A 21233-nucleotide genomic window follows, 5' to 3' on the forward strand; every position below is an offset into this window, starting at 1 on the left:
TCGTCACGACTGTCAAATGAGTCATAGGACATACCTCGGTCCAGCTCATAAGAGTTATCTGGGCACTTTGCCCTCTTTAATATATGTGTCACCAATTCTACTTGCTTGCTAGCTTGTTAGATATGTGGTTGTTATAAATAAACTTCATGAGAAATGGTTCCCTGGGTAACTAAGTACCCAGGAACTCTAAATGAAATACTAAAGCAGCCAAAATTGAAGCCCCAAGAAAACAACCACTTAGTGTGACAGTACTGAAAATGAATAGGACTGCTATGCCAGAATAAAAGCCTTGGGTCTTGGGCTTGACAGACACTGCTGCTAACTTTCTGCAGCATGGCCACAAATGACTTCATGTAGGTGAAACCTTGAGAGGCATTAAATCTAAGAGAAGTTTTTGCTCTGACAAAACTGCAGTCACCATCATACAATGAACAAAAAGCAATAATAATAATAGCTATCACTTCTATAGCACTTTAAAAATTCACAAAATGATTTATATATGTTATCCCATATGACCCTCACAATGATCCTGTAAGGTAAATTCTATTATTATCCTCATTTTATGGATTAGGAAACTGAAGCTTACCCTCCCAAGATCATATGAATAATTAAAAGCCTGAGGCGCAATTTGAAATCAAGTGAAATCTTCCTGATACCAAGACTAGCACTCTCTCCTAACACCAAGAAATATATAACATTTGCATGCACAGTCAATTTTTCTCCAGTATTAGATTGTGAGTTCCTGTGAAGGTCGGGTTTTTGCCTTTCTTTGTATCCCAAGCATTTAACACAGTGCCTGGAACATTGTTGGTACTTAATAAATGCTTGCTGCCTTGACTTCTATAGAAAATAAGTATGTGCTTAATAAATATACTGTTATTAACAATAATGGAGATCATAATGAAGGAAGGAGGGCATTCAGTAGCATGGGACAACAATAAGAGGGCAGCAAAAGTTATCCCTTATATGTGTTTAAAAACCTTAGGGGAAAGGAGAATCTATCTATATGGTTAGTCAGTATAAGAACTTGTTCTGATTGGTGTATAAGGGACATTCAAGTGGCAGAAGGATATATAGCCCGCTGTGGATAAATAGTCAAATGAGAGGGAAGAGAAATGTTTGATACTGTCACTGACAAGATAAGACAATGTCAGTAAAAGATGGTGGAACATATATTTACACTATATTACAGTCTATTAGAACTGGAAGAGGTCTTAGATGTTATCTAAACCAACTCCCATCCCTAATTTTAAAAAGGAGGAAATCAAGAACCTAACTTCCAAAACCATGGAGATCTGAGTTCTACACTCTATGTAAAGGCAAGGATAACAATTAGCTAAACTTATTATATCTTCCATGAAAAAACACAACAATCTTTAAATTAAAACACACTTTATAATAAATGTTTACTGAATAAAAACTAGTGAGATTAAGTGATTTGCCCAAGTTTGCCTGAATCATATTCTAATTGCCTTTCCCAGACACCACACTATCCCTATCTCCTTAGCTTTTAGAATTAATTTAAAATAAATTTTATTGTATTGATTCTTTTAAAAACAATTATTGAAATCATTCACTATATTCACTTTCTGAATATATCCCTTCCCCAAACCATACCAAATGAGTTATCCCTTATAATAAAAAAAATAAAATTAAAAGGGGGGGAGGGTGACAGAAGTTCAACAGAACTAACAGAGCTATCAACTGAGTCTTTTAGAGTATGAAATATTTCATATCCAGAGTTCTCCACCTTTACAAAGATGGAAATGAAGTATATTTTTTCACCTTTTCCCCAGATTCAAACCTGGTCATTACAATGGTGCAGTACTCAATTTCATTTTTAAAATTTTATTTTAATAACATATTTTTGTAGTCATTGTATACATTGTTTGTGACAGTGTCCCCTGAAAAAATATTCCTATGCTTCTCTGAATTCTTTGTAGTAATCATTTCTTATAGTAAAGTAATATGCCATTACATTCATGCACCAGCTTTTGATCAGCCATTTCCCAATTATAGGCATTTAGTTGGTTTTCAAATCTTTGTTACTACAAGATTGTATTGTAAATAATGTACATATTTTTGACCTTTCCAGTTCTTTATTCATTATGCCATACTGTTTCAGATATTTATATTATCTATTTATCTTAGATATTACATCCTTATCAGAAATTTGTGATATATTTATCCAATAGCCAGTTTCTCTTCTTAATTCAGCTACATTGATTTTACTTATTTTTTAAATGTTATTTTATTTTTCCAATCACATGTACAGATGGTTCTCAACATTCATTTTTGTAAAATTTTGAATTCCACATTTTTCTCCTTCCTTCCTTACTTCCTCCCTCACTAAAACAGCAAGAAATCTGATATAGGTTATACATGTACAATCATTTTAAACATATTTCCATGTTGCATGTTGTGCAAGGAAAAACGGCTCAAAAGGGGGAAAAAACGAGAAAGGAAAAGGAAAGAAACAAAAACAAAAACAAAAACAAAAAAAACAAAAAAAGGTGAAAACACTATCCTTTGATCCACATTCAGTCTCTATTGCATTTTCTATCCCAAGTCTATAGGAATTGTCTTGAATCACTATATTACCCAGAAGAGCTAAGTCTGTCACAGTTGATCATCACATAATCATGTTGTTACTGTATAAAATATTCTGATTCTGCTCACTCCACTCAGCATCAGTTCATGTAAAATTTTCCAAGCTTTTCTAAAATCATCCTGCCTCCTCACTATTTCTAATAGAACAAGAATATTTCCCCTTACATTCATATACCATAACTTATTCAGCCATTCCCCAATTAGTGGGTATCCACTCAATTTCCAATTCCTTGCCATTACAAAAAGATCTAGTTCAAATATTTTTGCACATGTGGATCCTTTTTCCTCTTTTATGATCTCTTTGGGATATGGACCCAGTAGTAATGGATCAAAGGGTGTGCACAGCTTCATCCCTCTTGGGGCATAGTTCCTAACTGCTCTCCAGAATGGTTGGATCAGTTCACAAGTCCATCATTAGTGCATTAGTGTCCCAGTTTTCCCACATCCCCTCCAACATTTATCATTGTCTTTTCCTATCATCTTAGCTAATATTGATTTTGCCTCTGCAAAAATCTTTCAAAGTCAACATTTTCTGTTTAATTATTTATGATCTTTCCTTTTTTTTTCATGACGATTCCTAAAGCATGTGCATACACTGTGCATAAGACACCACAAACCAATGATGTAACAAACACTTTTTGGATGTTCTTCACTATTAGGAAAAAAACATGCAAACCAGAAATTTATAAAGTGGCAAGATCCCTGGACCTGATAAAGGTCATAAGGAAAGAAAAAGGTCCAGTTCTAGTACCAGCTCTGACACTATATAGCCATTAGCAATTTACTTAAGATTTTCTAAACTTAAATTTCCTCACCTACAAAATAAGGGAATCCTGGGTGTGGGGTGAAAAAACCTGGATACCTAGGTTCAATCATTGCTCTGCTTCTTACTACATGTAACCTTAGTTAATCCATTTAACATCTCTTCCAGTTCTAAATCTACGGTTTTATGATTCTAAGGCTTATAGCTATTTGATATTTTATCAATGCCTTGAATGAAAGTATGGAAGACACATTAATCAAACATGTAGAGATGACAAAAACCTGGAAAGGATAACTAATATGTCATGATAAAAATCAAATTTGACAGGACATAATGATGAGCTACCACATTTTTTGGAATGGCACTTTCAAAATTCCAAAGGATCTAAGGAAAGTTGATCCACACAGGGAGAGCTGAAGAAACTAGGAATATTTAATTTGGGAGAAAAAAATCAATAAGGAAATGATAATCATCTTTAATCTTCCAAAGAGTTATCATGAAGAAGAGATATTGGACTTGTTCTACTTGGCCTGAGAAAACAGAACCAGAGAAAAAAGAAGGTATTCTTGTTCAGGAATGGATAGTAAGAAAAGACTTCTGCATTCCATTCCAACTTGTTGACTCTCCCACTGGTTGCAGGGGAAAAAAAAATTACTAAACTATTAGCCCATCATTGTTACTAAAGCCAAAGTACCCTTAAATGAGCTGTTATACTCAATGAAGGACACACTGGTGACATAACTCTTTTTCTTTTGCTCCTCTGATTTCACAGCAATATTTTCCATCTTTCTGACCACAGTTCCCTCCAGGATGGATAGGGGTTAAAGAGGGAAAAATAGGAAGTTATATTACTTCATTAACCTCCACCAAGTAGTACAAAGGACAGCATATAAAAGGAAATGACTTCTGTCACCTTGAGTCCTATTCTTTCTCTTGTCTACAGTAGTTCTACTATTGTAAAGATGAGTATCTGGAAGATTTAGGCTTATAATTCAGGCCTCAGCACAGTTCTGCAATTATGACTCTCTTGATTTCTTTTGGAAATTAGGACTATGTATTAAGATAAAACCATAGTGGCCATTTAAAAGTTCAACTAATCCAGACTGGTTCTTTGAGATCAATATCTTTATATTCCCGGTGATGAAGAAATTCTAATTAAGTAGCAAATTGTCCTTTCTATATTTAACATATCACGTGGAATATTATACAGTCTCTTTAGCCCCAGAGAGCAGAGCAATGGGTAGAAATGGCCGAAGCAAATTTAGGCTTGATATAAGGAAGAATTTTCTAATAATTAGGTTGCCCAGCAGTGAAAAAGTCTACCTTATAAGTTACTTTAAAAAATAAATTAGAAGAGGCAGTGGATAAAGCACCAGCCCTGAAGTCAGAAGGACCTAAGTTCAAATCTGGTCTCAGACATTTAACACTTCCTGGCTGTGTGACCTTGGGCAAGTCACTTAATCCTAAATGCCTCAGCGAAAACAAATAAACAAATAAATAAATTAGAGAGCTTGATGTTTAAGAAGGTAAAGAAGGGCATGAAAACAAACAATGGGGTAATACATAATTCTAATGCCGCAAGATTTAGCAGCTACCTCACTAAAGAAGTAGAGAGCATGGAATATGACATTCTGGAAGGTAAAAGGGCTAAAAGTACAACCTAGAATAACCAGTCCAGCAAAACTAAGTATAATTCTTTAAGGAAAAAAAATAAACATTTAGTGAAATATAGAAGACTTTCATTCCTGGTGAAAAGCCCAGACCTGAAAAGAAAAATTTGAATTTCAAAACTCCAAAAAAATAAAAATATAAACATGGAAAAAAAAAGTAAGGAACTCAAGGTTAAACATTTTATCTTCCTATTATGGCAAGATGATTCATGTAACTATCATTATTAGAGTAGTTAGAGGGATTCTACATAAAATGAGGATGTGGAAAAGAATTGATTATTTCGGGATGATGTTTGAAAAAATGGACAGATGAGAAAAAAGTATGTTTGAAAGAAGGAGGAAGGAAGGGGAAGAAGGGGAAAATTATGTCACATAAAAGACAATCAATGGAAAGATTTTACTGTTGAGGGGAAAATAGAGGGGGGGGTGGTATGTTAGAAGGAATGTTTGAATATAATTCACATCTAAATTCATTCAAAGAGGGGAATACACACATACACACACCCCCCCCCTCAAATTAGTAACAAATATATCTTGCCCAACAGGGAAGGGGGCAAGGAGGAATAAGAGAAAAAGGGTGAAGGAGGGGTGATATAAGGGATGGCATATATATATATATATATATATATATATATACATACATACACATACACACAAAAGGCAGGGATCAGAAGCAAAACAAGACTTTAAAAGAGAAAAAGGATAAAAAGAGAGAGAAAAAATAAATAGAAGAAAACATGTTAGAGATAAATACACAGTTGGTATTGGTATGTGAATAAGTTGAATTCAGTCATAAAACTGAAGTAGATAGATTAGAAACCAGAATCCAACAATATGATGTTTATAAGAAACATACTGGAAACAGACATACACAGAGTTCAAATAAGGAGCTAGAGCAGAATCTATTAAGTTTCAGCTGATGTAAAAAAAAACAAAAGGCAGGGGTAGTAATCACAATCTCAGACAAAGCAAAAATAGATCTAATTAAAAAGGATAAACAGAGAAACAACATCTTGTCTAAAGGCACCATGGACAATGAAGTAATATCAATACTAAACATATAGTTCTAAATAGTATAATATCTATATCCTTAAAGATAAAATTAAATGAATTAAAGAAGAAAAACTACACTAGAGGGGGACCTCTACATTCCCTGATCAGAGCTAGACAAACCTAACCATAAAGTAAATAACAAAGGAGTTAGGTGGATGAATAGATTCCTAAGAAAAGTTAGATATTATAGACCTCTGAAAAAAATAAATGGAAAAAGGAAGGAACAGACCTTTTCTCAGGTGCATATAATACCTTCACAAAAATTACTTCCAAAGAAGAGCATAAAAATCTTAATGCAATCGAAGAAAAGCAGAAATATTAAATGTTCCCTTTTCAGACCATAATGCAACAAAAATCATATTAACTGAAAACTAAATTTTCTAATCCTAAAGATTAGAACAATCATAGGAACAACTAATAATTTTTTTAAATGACAATAAGAAGAAAAAATTCCAAAATTTGTGGATTGCAGCCAAGCAGTACAAAGGAGAAAGCATATAATTAAACATATGCATCAATAAAAGAGAGAAAGATTAGATCAAAGAATTGGGTGTACAACTAAAAACCTACAAAAGTTACAAATTAATGGAAATTTTGGAAGTCAAAGGGGAGGTAAGTAAAATTTTAAGTAAAAAAAAATTATTAAACTAATAATTAAAACTTGTAGTTGGTTTTATTTAAAAAACAAAATAAAACAGATAAACTATTGACTAATTTATTTTTAAAAAGAAAACTAAATTGCAAATATCAAATGAAATGAACGATATACTACCACTGAAGATAAAATGAATTACTTTGCCCCATTATATGCCAATAAAACTAATAATCTAACTGAAATGGATTTATATTTATAAAAATATAAACTACCTAGATTCACAGGAGAAGAAGCAGAATATCTAAGTAACCCTATCTTACAAACAGAAATTGAACAACTTGTAAATAAGCTCTCTAAGAAAAAATCCTCAGGATCAGATGTATTTATAAATGAATTCTACCAAACATTTACTGAACTATTAGTCTCGATACTATTCAAACTATATGAAAAGACAGGTAAAGAAAAAAGTCCTACCAAAGTTCTTTTATGACACAAATATAGTTTTGATACTTTAACCAAAGAAAGCAAAAGCAGAGAAAGAAAACTATAGATCAATTTCCTTAATGAATACTGATACGAAAAAATGTTTTTTAATGCTAGTCAGGATATTACAGAAATATAGCACAATGATCATAAGATAGATTAATAGCAGGAATGCAGGGCTGGTTCAACATTAGGAAAACTATCAGCATAATTGACCACATTAATAATAATAATAAGTCAGATGATTATATCAAAAGATACAATAAAAAAGCCTTTAAAGTACATCATATCTATTAAAAAAATAAAAAGCTTAAGAATCAACAGAGCATTTCTTAAAATAACAAACATTATTTAAAACCAAGAGCAAGCATTATCTGCAACAGGAATCAATTTGAAATCTTTCCAGTAACATCAGGAGTAAAGCAAATATGTCCATTATCACTATTCTTATTCAATATTGCTATAGCAATAAAAGAAGAAAAAAAAGGGAAAGAATAAAAATATGGAATAACAAAAAAAGTATCACTCTTTGCAGATAATATGACTTTAGAAGACCTTAGAGAATAAACTAAAAACTAGCTGAAACAATTAAAAACTTCAGTAAAGTTGCAGAATATAAAATAAATTTACATAAAGCATCACCTTTCTACATATTACCAACAAAATTCAACAGCAAGAGACAGAAAGAGAAATACCCATTTAAAATAACTATTAACATTATAAAATACTTGAAAATATACCTGCTAAGACAAATTATAAAACACTTTTCACACAAATAAAAATAGATCTAACCAACTGGAGAAATAGTAATTGCTCATACATTGGCTAAACTGTAGGGCAGTTAGGTGATGCAACTAAGTGCCTGGCCTAGAGTCAGGAAAACTCACCTTCCTGAGTTCAAATCTAGCCTCAAGAATTTACTAGCTGTGTGACTGAGCAATTCACTTAACCTTGTTTGCCTCAATTTACTCATTTGTAAAATGTGCTGAAGAAATGGCAAACCACTCTAGCATCTTTGTGAAGAAAACTCCAAATGGCTAATAAAACATAGGACAGAAAAAAAACAACAAAAAACTGAACAGCAAATGGGCAGAGCCAATATATTAAAAAGTGACTTTATCCAAGTTAATTTACTTATTCAATGGCATACTAATCAAACTACTAAAGAATTCTTTTAGACAACTAGAAAAAAACCATAACAAAAATCCATTTAAAAGAACAAAAGGACCAAGAACATTAAAGGAATTAATGGGGGAAAAATGTGAAGGTAGGTAGTCTCACAGTAACAGATCTCAAAGTGTCTTACAAATCAAATCAGCAATCATCAAAATAATGTAGTATTGGCTAAGAAATAGAGTGATACAATAGTGGAACAGATTAGGTACATAAATATACACAGTAGTAAATGATCATAGCAATTTAGTGTTTGATAAACTCCAAAGATCTAAGCTTTTGAGGTAAGAATTCACCACTTCACAAAAATTGTTGGGAAAACTGGAAGAAGTTTGACAGAAACTAAACATGGAGCACTGAAAAGTTAAATGAAATGCAAAATTAAATAATAAAGTTAATAGTTAGAGCTACATAGTCAGTATATGCCAGAAGCAGGATTTAAACCCAGACCGTCCTGGCTTCAAGTCTTTGTTCACTATGCTAGGCCTTTTTTCTTCTTTATAGCAGAAATATTATAAATTGAATTTTTTTATATTGTTATTTGATATTTGTCACATTCAGCAAGTCCTCATTTTTTTCTTGATGTTAAAGAATGAAGTAATCTTTAATCTCTCTTATTCTTTATTATTGAACCATATTCTCTCTCTCTCTCTCTCTCTCTCTCACACACACACACACACACACACAGACACAGAGTTTTTAAAATTGCCATTGAAGATGATGATGAGGATGACAGATGACAGTTTATATAGCATTTTAAATTTTTCAAATTACTTTCCTCAAAATGACCCTATGTTAAGTAGAGCTGGTATTATCCCCATTTTTAGAGATAAGCAAATATGGTTTTGAGGGGCAACTAGGTGGTGCAGTGCATAGAGCACCAGCCCTGAACTCAGGAGGACCTGAGTTCAAATTTGATCTCAGACACTTAACACTTCCTAGCTGTGTGACCCTGGGCAAGTCACTTAACCCCAATTGCCTCAGTAAGGGAAAAAAAAAATATATGGTTCTAGGAAGTTAAATGATTTGCTCCATGATCATACAACTTGTCCAAAGTGAGATTCAAATCCATTTCTCCTGACTTCACATTAAGCACTATTCACTATGACAGGGAATATTCCCAGCATTCAGCAAAATCTGAGATATAGGAAAGACAATAAATCCTTCTTGCCTTCTTCTAAAATTTATATTCCTGTATTTAATTTACCAGATTTAGATGATTCAAAATCAATAGATATGAGTATAACTGGGCTACAGAAATTAAAAAATTATACAAATATAATTTTAAATTCTTTTTAAAACCATATAGTTATAAAATTTAATACTACTTTTGGTTTCAGATATTTGAAAAGTAATCAATATACAAGATAGCACAAACCTGGTGGAGTAATAAGGGTCCTTCTATGTTCTTTACACCAACCCACTGGATGAATGTGTGGACTTGCTGCTTCACACCTGTGGTAGAATAATGAAATTCTGCTGTTAAAAATGAATTCACGTACTAGACCATTTAAAAAGAATAATTCTCATTTATCACAGTCAACCTAATTTTTAAAAGTTTTAATGAAACACAACATAAGACCTGATTGAGAACAGCAGAGTGGACCACCCTTAGCATTTCTCCTGAATATTTCACTTCCTTCACTCCAACCTAGGCCAGAATGGATGAGACAGGCATTATCATGTGCCCTACTTCTATGGTTTCCAGACCACAAGATACAATTATCTGTTCTGCTGGTATGTCCTAGCATCCCTGGACTTTGCTAATTACCCTGCTGTGGCACTCATAAGAATTCTAGTCTTTTCAATCTGTCCTGTAGTTGAATTCTTTGCTTCTTGCTTCCAAAAGTTCTTGCTTCCAAAAAGAAAGTGGGTTCCTTGAGTGCTGGGACTGTTTTGTTTTTTTCTATTAATTTCCCTGTATTTAACACACGATAAGTACTTAATAAAAGTTGATTTTTTAAAAAATTATGTAATGTATCTTCCAGTCTTCCAGAGTTTATAAAAACTAAATAATCCTTTTTAAAATTAAAAATAAAAAATGTCATCCATTTAAAAATAAATAATTCATAAACTTGACACAAACATGAGTCAATTATCTGGTATGTGTGTGGGAGGAACATAATTAAGTGCTATGTTAAACATTAGGGACACAAAGAAAGACAAAAGGTAAGCGGAACCCTGCTATCAAGGAACTCACAATCTAATGGAAGAAGACAAAAAGAATCTGAAAAGTGAGGGAATAAAAAGGGGTGTCATGATGTAGTCCCATAGTTGGATAGAAAATTGTGAAGTCTTTGTCCTGTACCCCCTTCTTAAATAGGGAATTCAGGAGGAATTCCCCAAGGCCCATACTAACCTTTCCTATTAAAGAAAAGGAGGTGTGTATATAACTACAGAGTAGTATAACACCTAAATACATCCTCCATTGCCCCACCTACCTACACTCAACTTTTTTTCTGCCCCACAACACCCAGCATTCAAGAATGCAGCACTTCAATGAAAATTAAGGTACTTAGAATAAGATAAGCTAAGAATAAGAAAAAATTAGGAAATATTAGCTCTGAAGTCACAAATGAACCAATTCTGTTTCATAAGCTATCTCTACTAAGTTCATCATCAAAGGGCAGGACATCTCAATTCTCAATGTAGCAGTGTAGGAATTAGAAACTAGGAAGATGCACAGACAGTCATGGTTGCAAGTTTCTGAGTGCAATGAAAGCTAGTGTAGTAAGAAACCTAGTATTATCTTCTTGTAACTTAAATGAAAAGATGTTTAAAGAGAATAAAAAATAAAAGGCTAGAAATACATTAGAAAAATAAGTTTCAAAACTAAGGTTTGTTTCTTTCAGATCTAACCTAACATACAGTATTCTATTTTCTTGAATCATCTGTCAATTTTCATAATAATAATATCTTTAACTCATATGAGAAACAATGCTTAGCTTTTTAAGTTTATAGGATTTCAAACAACTTAAATGGCTGAAGAATATTCAGTGTTCAAGCCTGGGCCATGAAAATAATAATGAAGCTTCAGAATTGTTAGAGTTTATTTTCACTCTTGTTTTCATACCAATCAAAGGGATACTTCATAGAGTAAAATAGTAACAAAATTCATTTAGAGAAACAAAAGATTTAGAATTTTAAAAGGAAATAATGAAAAAAAAGTAATAACAAAGGGAAAAGAGCACTTTCAGACCACAAGCTATATTATGAAGCAACAATCAATCAAATTATTTGCTTCTAATTAAAATATTTAGACAAACATTAGAAAAGATTAGAGAGAATATACAAGAATTATTGGAACTTAATATGCTAATATTCAATACACACAAAATACAAATTAAATAGAAATGAATTCATTGTGTCATAAGAACTGTCAGTCAGCTAGTCAGGAAGTTTACTGTGTACCAGAAACTATCATAAACACTAGGGATATAAAGAAAAGCAACAACATAGTTCCTGCCCTTAAGGAGTCCATCTTCTAATGGAGAAGACAACATGCTAACAACTATTTATATATGAGATACACAGTGTAAATTAAAAGTAAATGCAAAAGGAAGGCCCTAGCAGTGAAAGGAACTGCTGAGAAAACTGCTGGATATACAATCTGCTAAAAATTAGGTTTAGACTAACATTCTACAATAAATTCAAAATGGACATGAATATGAAAGATCAAAGCATAAAAAAAAATCAGAAGAGAAGCAAATCATATGCTCCTTTTCACAGATATAACAGATAAAAGCTCAGTCAAACGAGGGGAAGCAGGCAATCACAAAAGACAAAATGAGATACTTTCATTACATGAAATTAAAAGTTTTTTAAACAAAAGAAATTAGTACATCAAGCATAAGGTAAGCAACTGACTAGGAAAAATCTTGGTATCAAATATTTGATTTTTTGACTGTTTTGTATTGTCCCTTCAACCCTTTATTTCTGACTTACAGCAAATTTTTTTGACTTGAAAAATCTAATTATAGTTATGACATTTTTGGCATTTTATTTGAGCTTCCTTTCTTCAGGAGACAATGAGTGAATACCTTCTATCACCATTTTGTCTTTAGCTTCTAATAGATCTGAGCAGTTTTCATTGATGATTTCTTGAAATATGTCATCCAGGCTTGCTTTATTTATTTGTCTATTTGTTTGTTTTAACAGTAAGAATCATCCATGATTTGGCAAGTGCCACAATAAAGAAGAAAAGATCTTAAGATTATGATATTCCAGAAGGCAAAAGATAAAGGCTTACAATAAAGAATAACTTATCCTACAAAATCATATATAATCACAAAGCACAAAAATAGATCATATTTTTAAAATAAAATTTGATTTATAAAAATATTTGATTTTTAAAAGATAACATGTATATGACATACTGTATATGTGTGTATGCATGTATGTTCATCTAAACTGAACAAGAACATATTGTACCAAAAGTCATTCCTTAGTATATGACTGGTCAAAAGACAGAAAAAACCAGTTCTCAATTAAAGAATTGCAAATTATTAACAAACATATGAAAGAATGTTCCATTGTCTAATGATAGGAGAAATTCAAATTAATATAACCCTGAGTTTTACCTCATACTCAGTAAATTGACAAATATGATAAAAGATGATATACTTTATGTAAGATGTTATACTTTATGTTGGCCAAATTAATCAATATTGTTTTAGAATATTTAAAATAACTAGACAGTAACAAGTTAGAATATAGCTGTGGAGATGTTTATGGATTTGAAAAAATATGGAAAGATTTGGACTTATAAAGGAAGATGTTAAACAGGATAAACAAGCATCTTACAAAGATGTATATGAATGTATATGTATAGATTACAGACATTTATATATTTATTTTTGTGTAAATAAATGTATGCATATAAGCATATGTTTGTATGTGTATATGTAAATATATCCATACTTAATTATAGCCATCTGGGAGGGAGGGAAGAGGAAAGGGGAAAAAAGAATAAAATAAAAAATGCACAGCAGAAGACAAAGAAAAGATTGACAGCTTTAAAAAGATTGTGTGATGTTTATTATATAGGCTTTCTTGAAATGGAAATTTATTGTTTTATATTTTGAATCCTCTCCTATGTTCTGCTGTGCACATGGCAAGGTTTTTTTTCCTCTTTCTATCCTGTATTTAAGTTTTGAATAAATAAATAAATGATGAAAGATAGGTACAGCCATTGTTAAAGAGGTTGTGGAAAAACAAGTATACTAATAAATAATAAATATACTAATAAATAAATCCTATAAATTTGTACAACCATTCTGGAAAGCAATTTGGCATTCTGCAAATAAAGTGATTACTGTCCCTCCTATGACTCAGAGATTCTACTGTTTCACTAAGGCAATCATTGGGGGAAAAAAAGGGGGGGGGCTACATATGAGCCAAAATATCTATAGCAACCCTGTTTTTGGTAGCAAAAAACCTGGAAACAAAGTAGATGCCTATCCACTGAGGAATAACTAAACAACTCATAATACATGAATGTAATAAAATATTACTGTGTTATAAGAAGTAAAGAACATTATGAATATAGAACTTTGAAAAGATAGACATGAAGTGATTCAAAGTGAAGTATACTGGGTCATAAAATCAATAAAAATAATTACAATGGAAAGAACAACAACCACAAAACAATCTAAATGAATGTTGTGAAATTATAAAAATCACAACTACAATAATTATAAAAATAATGCAAAATGAGACTAGTGCAACAAATATAAATGAGAACCATTTCTTTCTGCTCTCAGCAGACATCAGGGTCCAAAGTCATGGGACATTGCATGTAAAATTACATTTTCTTGATGTACTTCTGAGTTTTTATCAATTTTTCTTCCTCTCTTAAAAAATTTTTTTTCTGTTATTAATGGATGACTCTCTGGGAGGAAGGGTAGGAGGAAAATCTAGACAAAATAAAAGCAATAAAAAAAAAATCTATTTTCAAAATATAGGGAATTTTTCTCTAAGTCCATACAATGAAGAAATATTCATCTTAGCACATTTTGGCCTACTCCTACCCTAAGTTGATTATGTGTAAAACTGTCAGAATCCCCATAATTTGATGATAGTCTTTACTTAAACAATGAAGCCATTTTAAAATAGCAATAACAAGTGGGGGGAAAGAATCAAAAACCTATCAGCAAATAGCACTTTATTTCACAGGCAGGTTACAAAATCCATCTTGCAGGAGCAAAAAGAATCATCTCTTAGCCCCATCTAGTGATCATAAATGGAAATATTACCAAAAAAAGACATGTTTGCATTATATATTAATGTAAATAAAGCTGGGGCCTCTGACTTTATTGATTTTGTATTCTTAAGGACATATAATAATAAATCTTATACCTTGAATTGCTTGACTTATCTTCAAGAAGACTTACAAAATCTTCTTGAAGCACACAGATAATAAAATGGAATGTAGTGATTTTAAATTATGGCTAGAAATGAAAGTGAACAACATTATTTGGAAAAAGCAAAAACATATTACTGGGTGTTTAGGCAAGAAAGGACTACACATAAAACTATCTTTATCTTTAAATACCTACTCTCTTGTTTAATTACAAAAACTTCCAGTGACAGATATGTGACAAGTTACAAAGAGGTAGGAAAAAAGTCCCATACATTCATTATATACCCTTATCTCTAAATTACTGGTCCCAGATAATCCACTCAGGAAATTCAGGCCTCTCACAACTGTAAACTATTATTTCAAGAGTGGTTTTTTCCAAAGAATTCTGAGCAACAGAACACATTATAAATACTCAATAACACCATAAGGTACGTTAAGGATAACTAGTATTGTTTATATTTATACATGGGAAATCAGAGATACAAATAAGTTGTATACCTAATCAAATTCACACAGCAATTTAGACGCAATATGTAATATGGGCAATATCACTATTTATAAATAAGTTGTGTATCTAACCAATTTTGCACAATAGTTTAGAAGTAATATGTAATATGAGCAACATCACTATTTATTATAGCTTTCTTTTTTACAGACCTACATCTGTTCCCATATCTCAACTCACTCAGAGGATAAATATGTACTGAACTTAATCTTACTACATTAGCATATAGTATGCTCAGCTGCTTTTAAGCTTTATGCACCTTAAAAAAGTAGACAAGTGAGGAAACAATTGCTCTAATACTTCTTTCTAAGAAATCCTAGTCAAAAGAATAAATGTTTGAAGTGGAATTTTGATTGGACAGGCATTAAATGTTTAATCAATGTGATATTCTCCATTTTTCATTCTAGCTCCTTGTTCCTTTACATCTGAAAATACCAAGTTATTTCTTTGTTAAATTATAGTGCTCAATACAAAAGTAAAAAACAAAACAAAACAATGATGGGTAGCAATCATAGATTAGTATGTGATCCAAATGTCATTCTGCCAAGTATGAGTGCCAAATATGCAAAATTTAACAGTTAGCAAAAATGAAATGTTATTCATATACAAGAAACTAAAATTCAAATGAATACTATTGACAGACAATAAACACACTTTCAATTAATGAAGAAATGTTATTTCAGTCTTAGGTACATTTTCTTCACTCAAGATATACTTCTGTTGGCATAAAAGGACAGCAGAAATATGTTTCAAGCTGTTAGAACTCTAATTTCCAGGCACTTAAAATTCATATTGAATGTTGGGATTCACTTCACATCATAAGAAAATTTGGTCTTTTAAGATTGTTTTTGTTCTTCATTCTCAAAAACGAAAATGACATCAGGGAGGTGATGTCATGACATACAGTCCTTTGATAACTTAAAAACACAGTATGCTAAGTCTTAGGAACCTAACCTCTTGTGTTTACTAGCTTCCTATCACAGAATGCAAGTATCACCTCAATTCAGAATGACTACTTTCCATTATGGGAACAAACTTACCTTTGACACTAAATAAAGTGATCTTTTACTTACAAAGGCAATATATAAATATATGTATATATATAATAAATATAATATATATGTAAATATATATATAAATATAAAACACAAGCTTACTTTTTTGGTTAGAAATAACTAAAACAAGTAAGCTTGTGCTTTAAAGTAATTTTCACTGAGGTTTAAAAAAAAAACACTACCACATTCTCATCAATAAGATCACTGACTAAATTCTGAGAATAATCTCCTAGTTTACAAAACTACTTTAGATCAAGGAAAGCAATCCAATTTGTAACCTCAATTACACACCTGGTGAGCAAGTTTATAATGCTAAAAATAAGTGCTATCTTTCTACAATTCAAAGACCAAAGGGTGAAATATCAAATAATACTGCAAATATCTCAGAGCATTTAAACTGTTTTCAAAATGTTCCTTAAGTGCAGGTTGGGGGGGAGGGGGAAGACAAAGTAAAAAACATGGAATATATTTTATTCTCTGTGAGGAAAAAAAATCCATTGATTCTTAATATTCATAGTTACTATTTACAAAAGAATATGTTCAAAGAAACTTTGCAAATTATCAAGTTTTAAGTTATATTAAATCTGGTTATTTACAGTTATAAAAGCAGAAGTCAAGAAATTTCATTTTTTACCCCAAAGTACAAAAGGTAGGGAATGATATACAGAAAGAATGGCTATGAATGCTACCATTTCAATCATTTAAAAAAACTTAAAGAAAAAACAGTCAAATAAACATAAAAATTCTGCTTTCAATACTTTTTATTTTTCACTTTTACTTTTTTTACATATGAAAATGAGGCAAAACTGGGAAAGCCAAAATTCTATTCTTTTTAACACTATCTAAAAGTTCAATCATTATTTTAAATCTATCTATTATTTATTGTTATATTAATTGTTGAAATATTTTATTTTTGAATATTGTTTATTAAATAAATATTGTTTTTGATGTGATCATTTATTCTGCCTTTCAAAAAAACAAACAAGTATTTAAGTGCTTATCACGTGCCCATTCTAGTACATAATAAAGTGCCTGGCACCTAGTAGAAACTTAATAAGGTACTTAATAATAAGTCTCAGAGAGGCACCTTAGTGGAGAGATAGCAGGAAACATGTGCCCAGCTAGCCAAAGGAATACTATCTTCTTGACTATTTCTTTCCACTGGACACTGATCTTGAACCCCAGACCCTTGGGAATAACAACAGTGTCTTCAGCCATCATTCAGCTACAATGGATTCATAAATTACTTATGCACAAAGTAATTTTCTAATAACAAAAAGGAGAAAAAAGCAAACCTTACCAATAGTCATAGCTCTCATCCCAGTTGTCAAAATGAACCAGAAACCGATTGTCCACCATATCTGTTACTGTAGCAACACAGATGAATGCAGGATTCTTTTTGTCCACAGCTTCAAGTTTCATTCCCACACGAAAACCCGATGGGATCACTGTCTACTCAGAAACATAGATTTAATTAACAATAAACATACCCTGAAGTTCAGATTACTTCTGTCAATGCAATCAATCCATTTATACCTTCATTAAATGAGGTGCTCATCTTATAGCATGGTTGTTCCTCAAAAGTCAACTAGGTCTTCAGCCACTGAACCAAAGTTTTTAGATGCACCAAGAGTTAAAATGATATATTTATTTTTACAATCTATGGCTTGTAAGTTCAGTTGGCAAAAATGGGTGCTAGTAAGGCTAAAGGTATATACTTGCTGTCCCATAAGGTCTAGTTAACTCTTCTACTTCATGACTAAAGAATTTAATCAGTAGTGTCTGTTACAAAGTAAGAAAGCATCAGTCCAAATCCACTATCACTGTTGAAAAGAAAAACCCTAAAAAGTAACTGCCAGTGGCCTGTTTTTAATACAGCAAATGACTAATATAGCCCAATACCAGAGATATCTCATTTAAAGCTATAAAAATATTTATAAAACTTCTATTATGTTCAAGGGACTGTCTTGTAATATTTCAACTTTAGTAGAAAATGACTATTGAGTTGGGAAATCACTCAAAATAGGAATGTTTTAAGCAAATTAACTAACTGCAGAATTAACTAGTATAGTGAAATCAAAATGTAGTTTAAAAAGGGAAGGAAGGAAGGAAGGAAGGAAGGAAGGAAGGAAGGAAGGGTTTTAAGCAAATTAACTAACTGCAGAATTAACTAGTATAGTGAAATCAAAATGTAGTTTAAAAAGGGAAGGAAGGAAGGAAGGAAGGAAGGAAGGAAGGAAGGAAGGAAGGAAGGAAGGAAGGAAGGAAGGAAGGAAGGAGGGAAGGAGGGAGGGAGGGAGGGAGGGAGGGAGGGAGGGAGGGAAGGAAGGAAGGAAGGAGGGAAGGAAGGAAGGAAGGAAGGAAGGAAGGAAGGAAGGAAGGAAGGAAGGAAGGAGAGAAGGAGAGAAGGAAGGAAGGAGGGAAGGGAGGGAAGAGAGAGAGAGAGAGAGAGAGAGAGAGAGAGAGACAGAGAAAGAGAGAGACAGAGAGACAGAGAGAGAGAGAAACAGTAAAAATGAAAATTTATCTTCCTGAATTTTATGAAGTCTAAAATAGGACTTCTTTCCTAAAAGCAGCATTGACATGTGGAAAACAATTAAATAATTCTTCAGTCCTTTCTCGCGTTTTAGCTTACTTCTTCTCCTTTGTCTTAGGGGAAATTTTAGAAATGACAAATAAAGGCATCAGATTTTAACCTCATTATGCAAAAATAGATATTTATTCCCACAATGAGTAGAACAAGGTATCTCTAGGGCCCCTTCCAACTATAAATTGCATGTTCCTTTTTACTATAACCATAATGAAGAATTAGGGAAATTGTAATGTACAAAGCAATTTTTAATGGTATTTCTGTAACCATATAAAATGAATGCTACCTGAATTGATGAACTAGACATTAAATTGGATGTACTTCTACTGCTATCCTGGCAACATTTCTACCTAAGTTTTTATTACAGGAATTATTTCACAAAATTATTTATTGCACATTTCTGCCCATAAATATTTGAGTGTTGCAACGCAACAATAATTTTAGCAAAAAGAGAAAGTTATCACTTATATGAAAAGCATACATTAAATTGTAGGACAACAGAATTTAGTGAGACAATAAATAAAATCCTTGCTGAAACTCATAGGCAACGAACCAAAAAGGGATCAAGAAGCATGGTGCAGCATCTTCCAGAATAGCTGTTTTCTATTTAAATGGATTTCAATGGTTTAAAAAAATAGTGTCTGCTGTCTATGCCAGATTTACATTTCAACAATTAGGCTGTGATCTTGGTAAAAATCTTCACATATAATAGTCTGGCTTCCCTCCAGCTCCACTGAGCTGAGAAATGCCTCTCTTCTTCCTTCTCTAGGGCTCTACTTGAACCAGTCTATCATCAGCTGGATCAGATAATTTGTTCCACTGTTGGCAAAGTGTTAACAGTTTCCTTACTGTCTCTTTAAAATTCTCAAAGAATCCTTAAAGTGGACCATATGCTGGTTGGAAAAATGGCTAATGGTGGTGGGTATAGGGATAATGAAGACTGGGATATCACAGGAACTATGCTTTTTGAATGTTTGAACACCATAATTTCAATGCAAACACTGAATCTCTTTGTTACTTAAATGTAAAGTATTAGTTATAAAGCGGAAACAGGATTAAGAAACAAGGGATTGTCCCGAATAAGGACAAGATAGAAAAAAGTACTAGTCTTTGACACCATTCCTCTTACTCTATGAGTGACAAGTTTATCATGGTTAAGTCACAGAGCTCTTTTTTACACAGGACAGTACAAGGTAAACAAGAATTTTTATTCTTTTTTCCTTATAGAAAAGGAAACTGGGGCTCGTAGATATTGACTTGCTGGAAGCTGTCTACATACTAATGATGAGAGCTAAAGTGGAAGGCCTAGCCTGACTCTAGTCCAATCATCTTATACCATAACACACTTCCAACTAATGCAAAAGGAGATTCTTATTCTTTCCTACATTTGCATTTAAAGATTGTGTCCTCTAGTCTGGACAAGGAGCCCATGACCTACATTATTATTTCATCTCACCCAGTCACAGGGATGGTAATAATTGATCTCTCATTCATGACAACTACATTATAGTTCTAATATTCATAACTATATTATATCTATGATCGTGAACTCTCAATTCTCTCCCTGATCATAAACTCCCATCCTTTCATATCCATCTTCATTTTTCTCCCAAACTTCTTATTTTCACTACAAACTCCAAATCTACCTCATCTCCCTGTATTCTGGTCCATCATTCCTGAAGTAGTCTTAATATTTCTTGCTTATTTGTAGGCAGCAGGAAATGGAAAACCAATATTTCCATATATACAGGCTCTTTTCTCTTTCCTACTGCCTATAAAAATGTCAAATGTCTTCCCAATTCTTAAAACACTTTCACCTGACCTCAAGCTATTATCTTATGTCTTTTTTGTCCTTCACAGTCAAACTCGTTGAATACACTATCTACATTAACTTCCTCCAAAACATGCACTTGCAACTACTTTTCAGCACTTCGCAATCTATATTCTAACCATATCACTTGAAAGAAATGCTCTCTTGAAGGTTCTTAGTGACTTCAGTGTTAAATCTACTCAACCTCTCTGCCACTACTGATATTGCAGACCATCTTTTTCTCCAAGATATTCTATCACAGTTTGGCTTCCATGGCAGTGCTTTCTCCCAGATCTTTCTCTATCTGTCCAATCACTTCTTTCTTGTTAATCTCCCATTCCCAAAGAATGGGCATTCTTTTAGAGTCTTTCCTAAATTCTTTTTTCTTTTCTCTCTATTCACATTCAGTGATCTCATCTCATTTCACTGATTCAACTATGATCTCTATGCAAAGAATATCCAAATTTACAAAGAACTAGAACTGTGATTTCGGTGGTGTAGGGAATCCCCAATGTGAAAAATGACTCTCTTTAACAATGCTGAGCAGCAATTTGAAATTTATAGG

General features: G+C 32.3%; 1 protein-coding gene across 2 annotated transcripts in view; it reads right to left on the reverse strand.

Moving 5' to 3' along the window:
- L3MBTL3 (L3MBTL histone methyl-lysine binding protein 3) overlaps positions 1-21233 on the reverse strand; it is a 144385-nt gene that overhangs the window by 61146 nt on the left and 62006 nt on the right. For both annotated transcript variants that reach the window (XM_031964281.1, XM_031964282.1), the window contains 2 exons: positions 17569-17720; positions 9726-9802 (listed from right to left, as the gene is read on the reverse strand). In XM_031964281.1, coding sequence (XP_031820141.1) covers positions 9726-9802; positions 17569-17720 — 229 coding nt within the window. The remainder of the gene's footprint in view (positions 1-9725; positions 9803-17568; positions 17721-21233) is intronic.

The sequence above is a fragment of the Sarcophilus harrisii genome, chromosome 4 (genome assembly GCF_902635505.1).
Source record: "Sarcophilus harrisii chromosome 4, mSarHar1.11, whole genome shotgun sequence".
Lineage (NCBI taxonomy): Eukaryota > Metazoa > Chordata > Mammalia > Dasyuromorphia > Dasyuridae > Sarcophilus > Sarcophilus harrisii.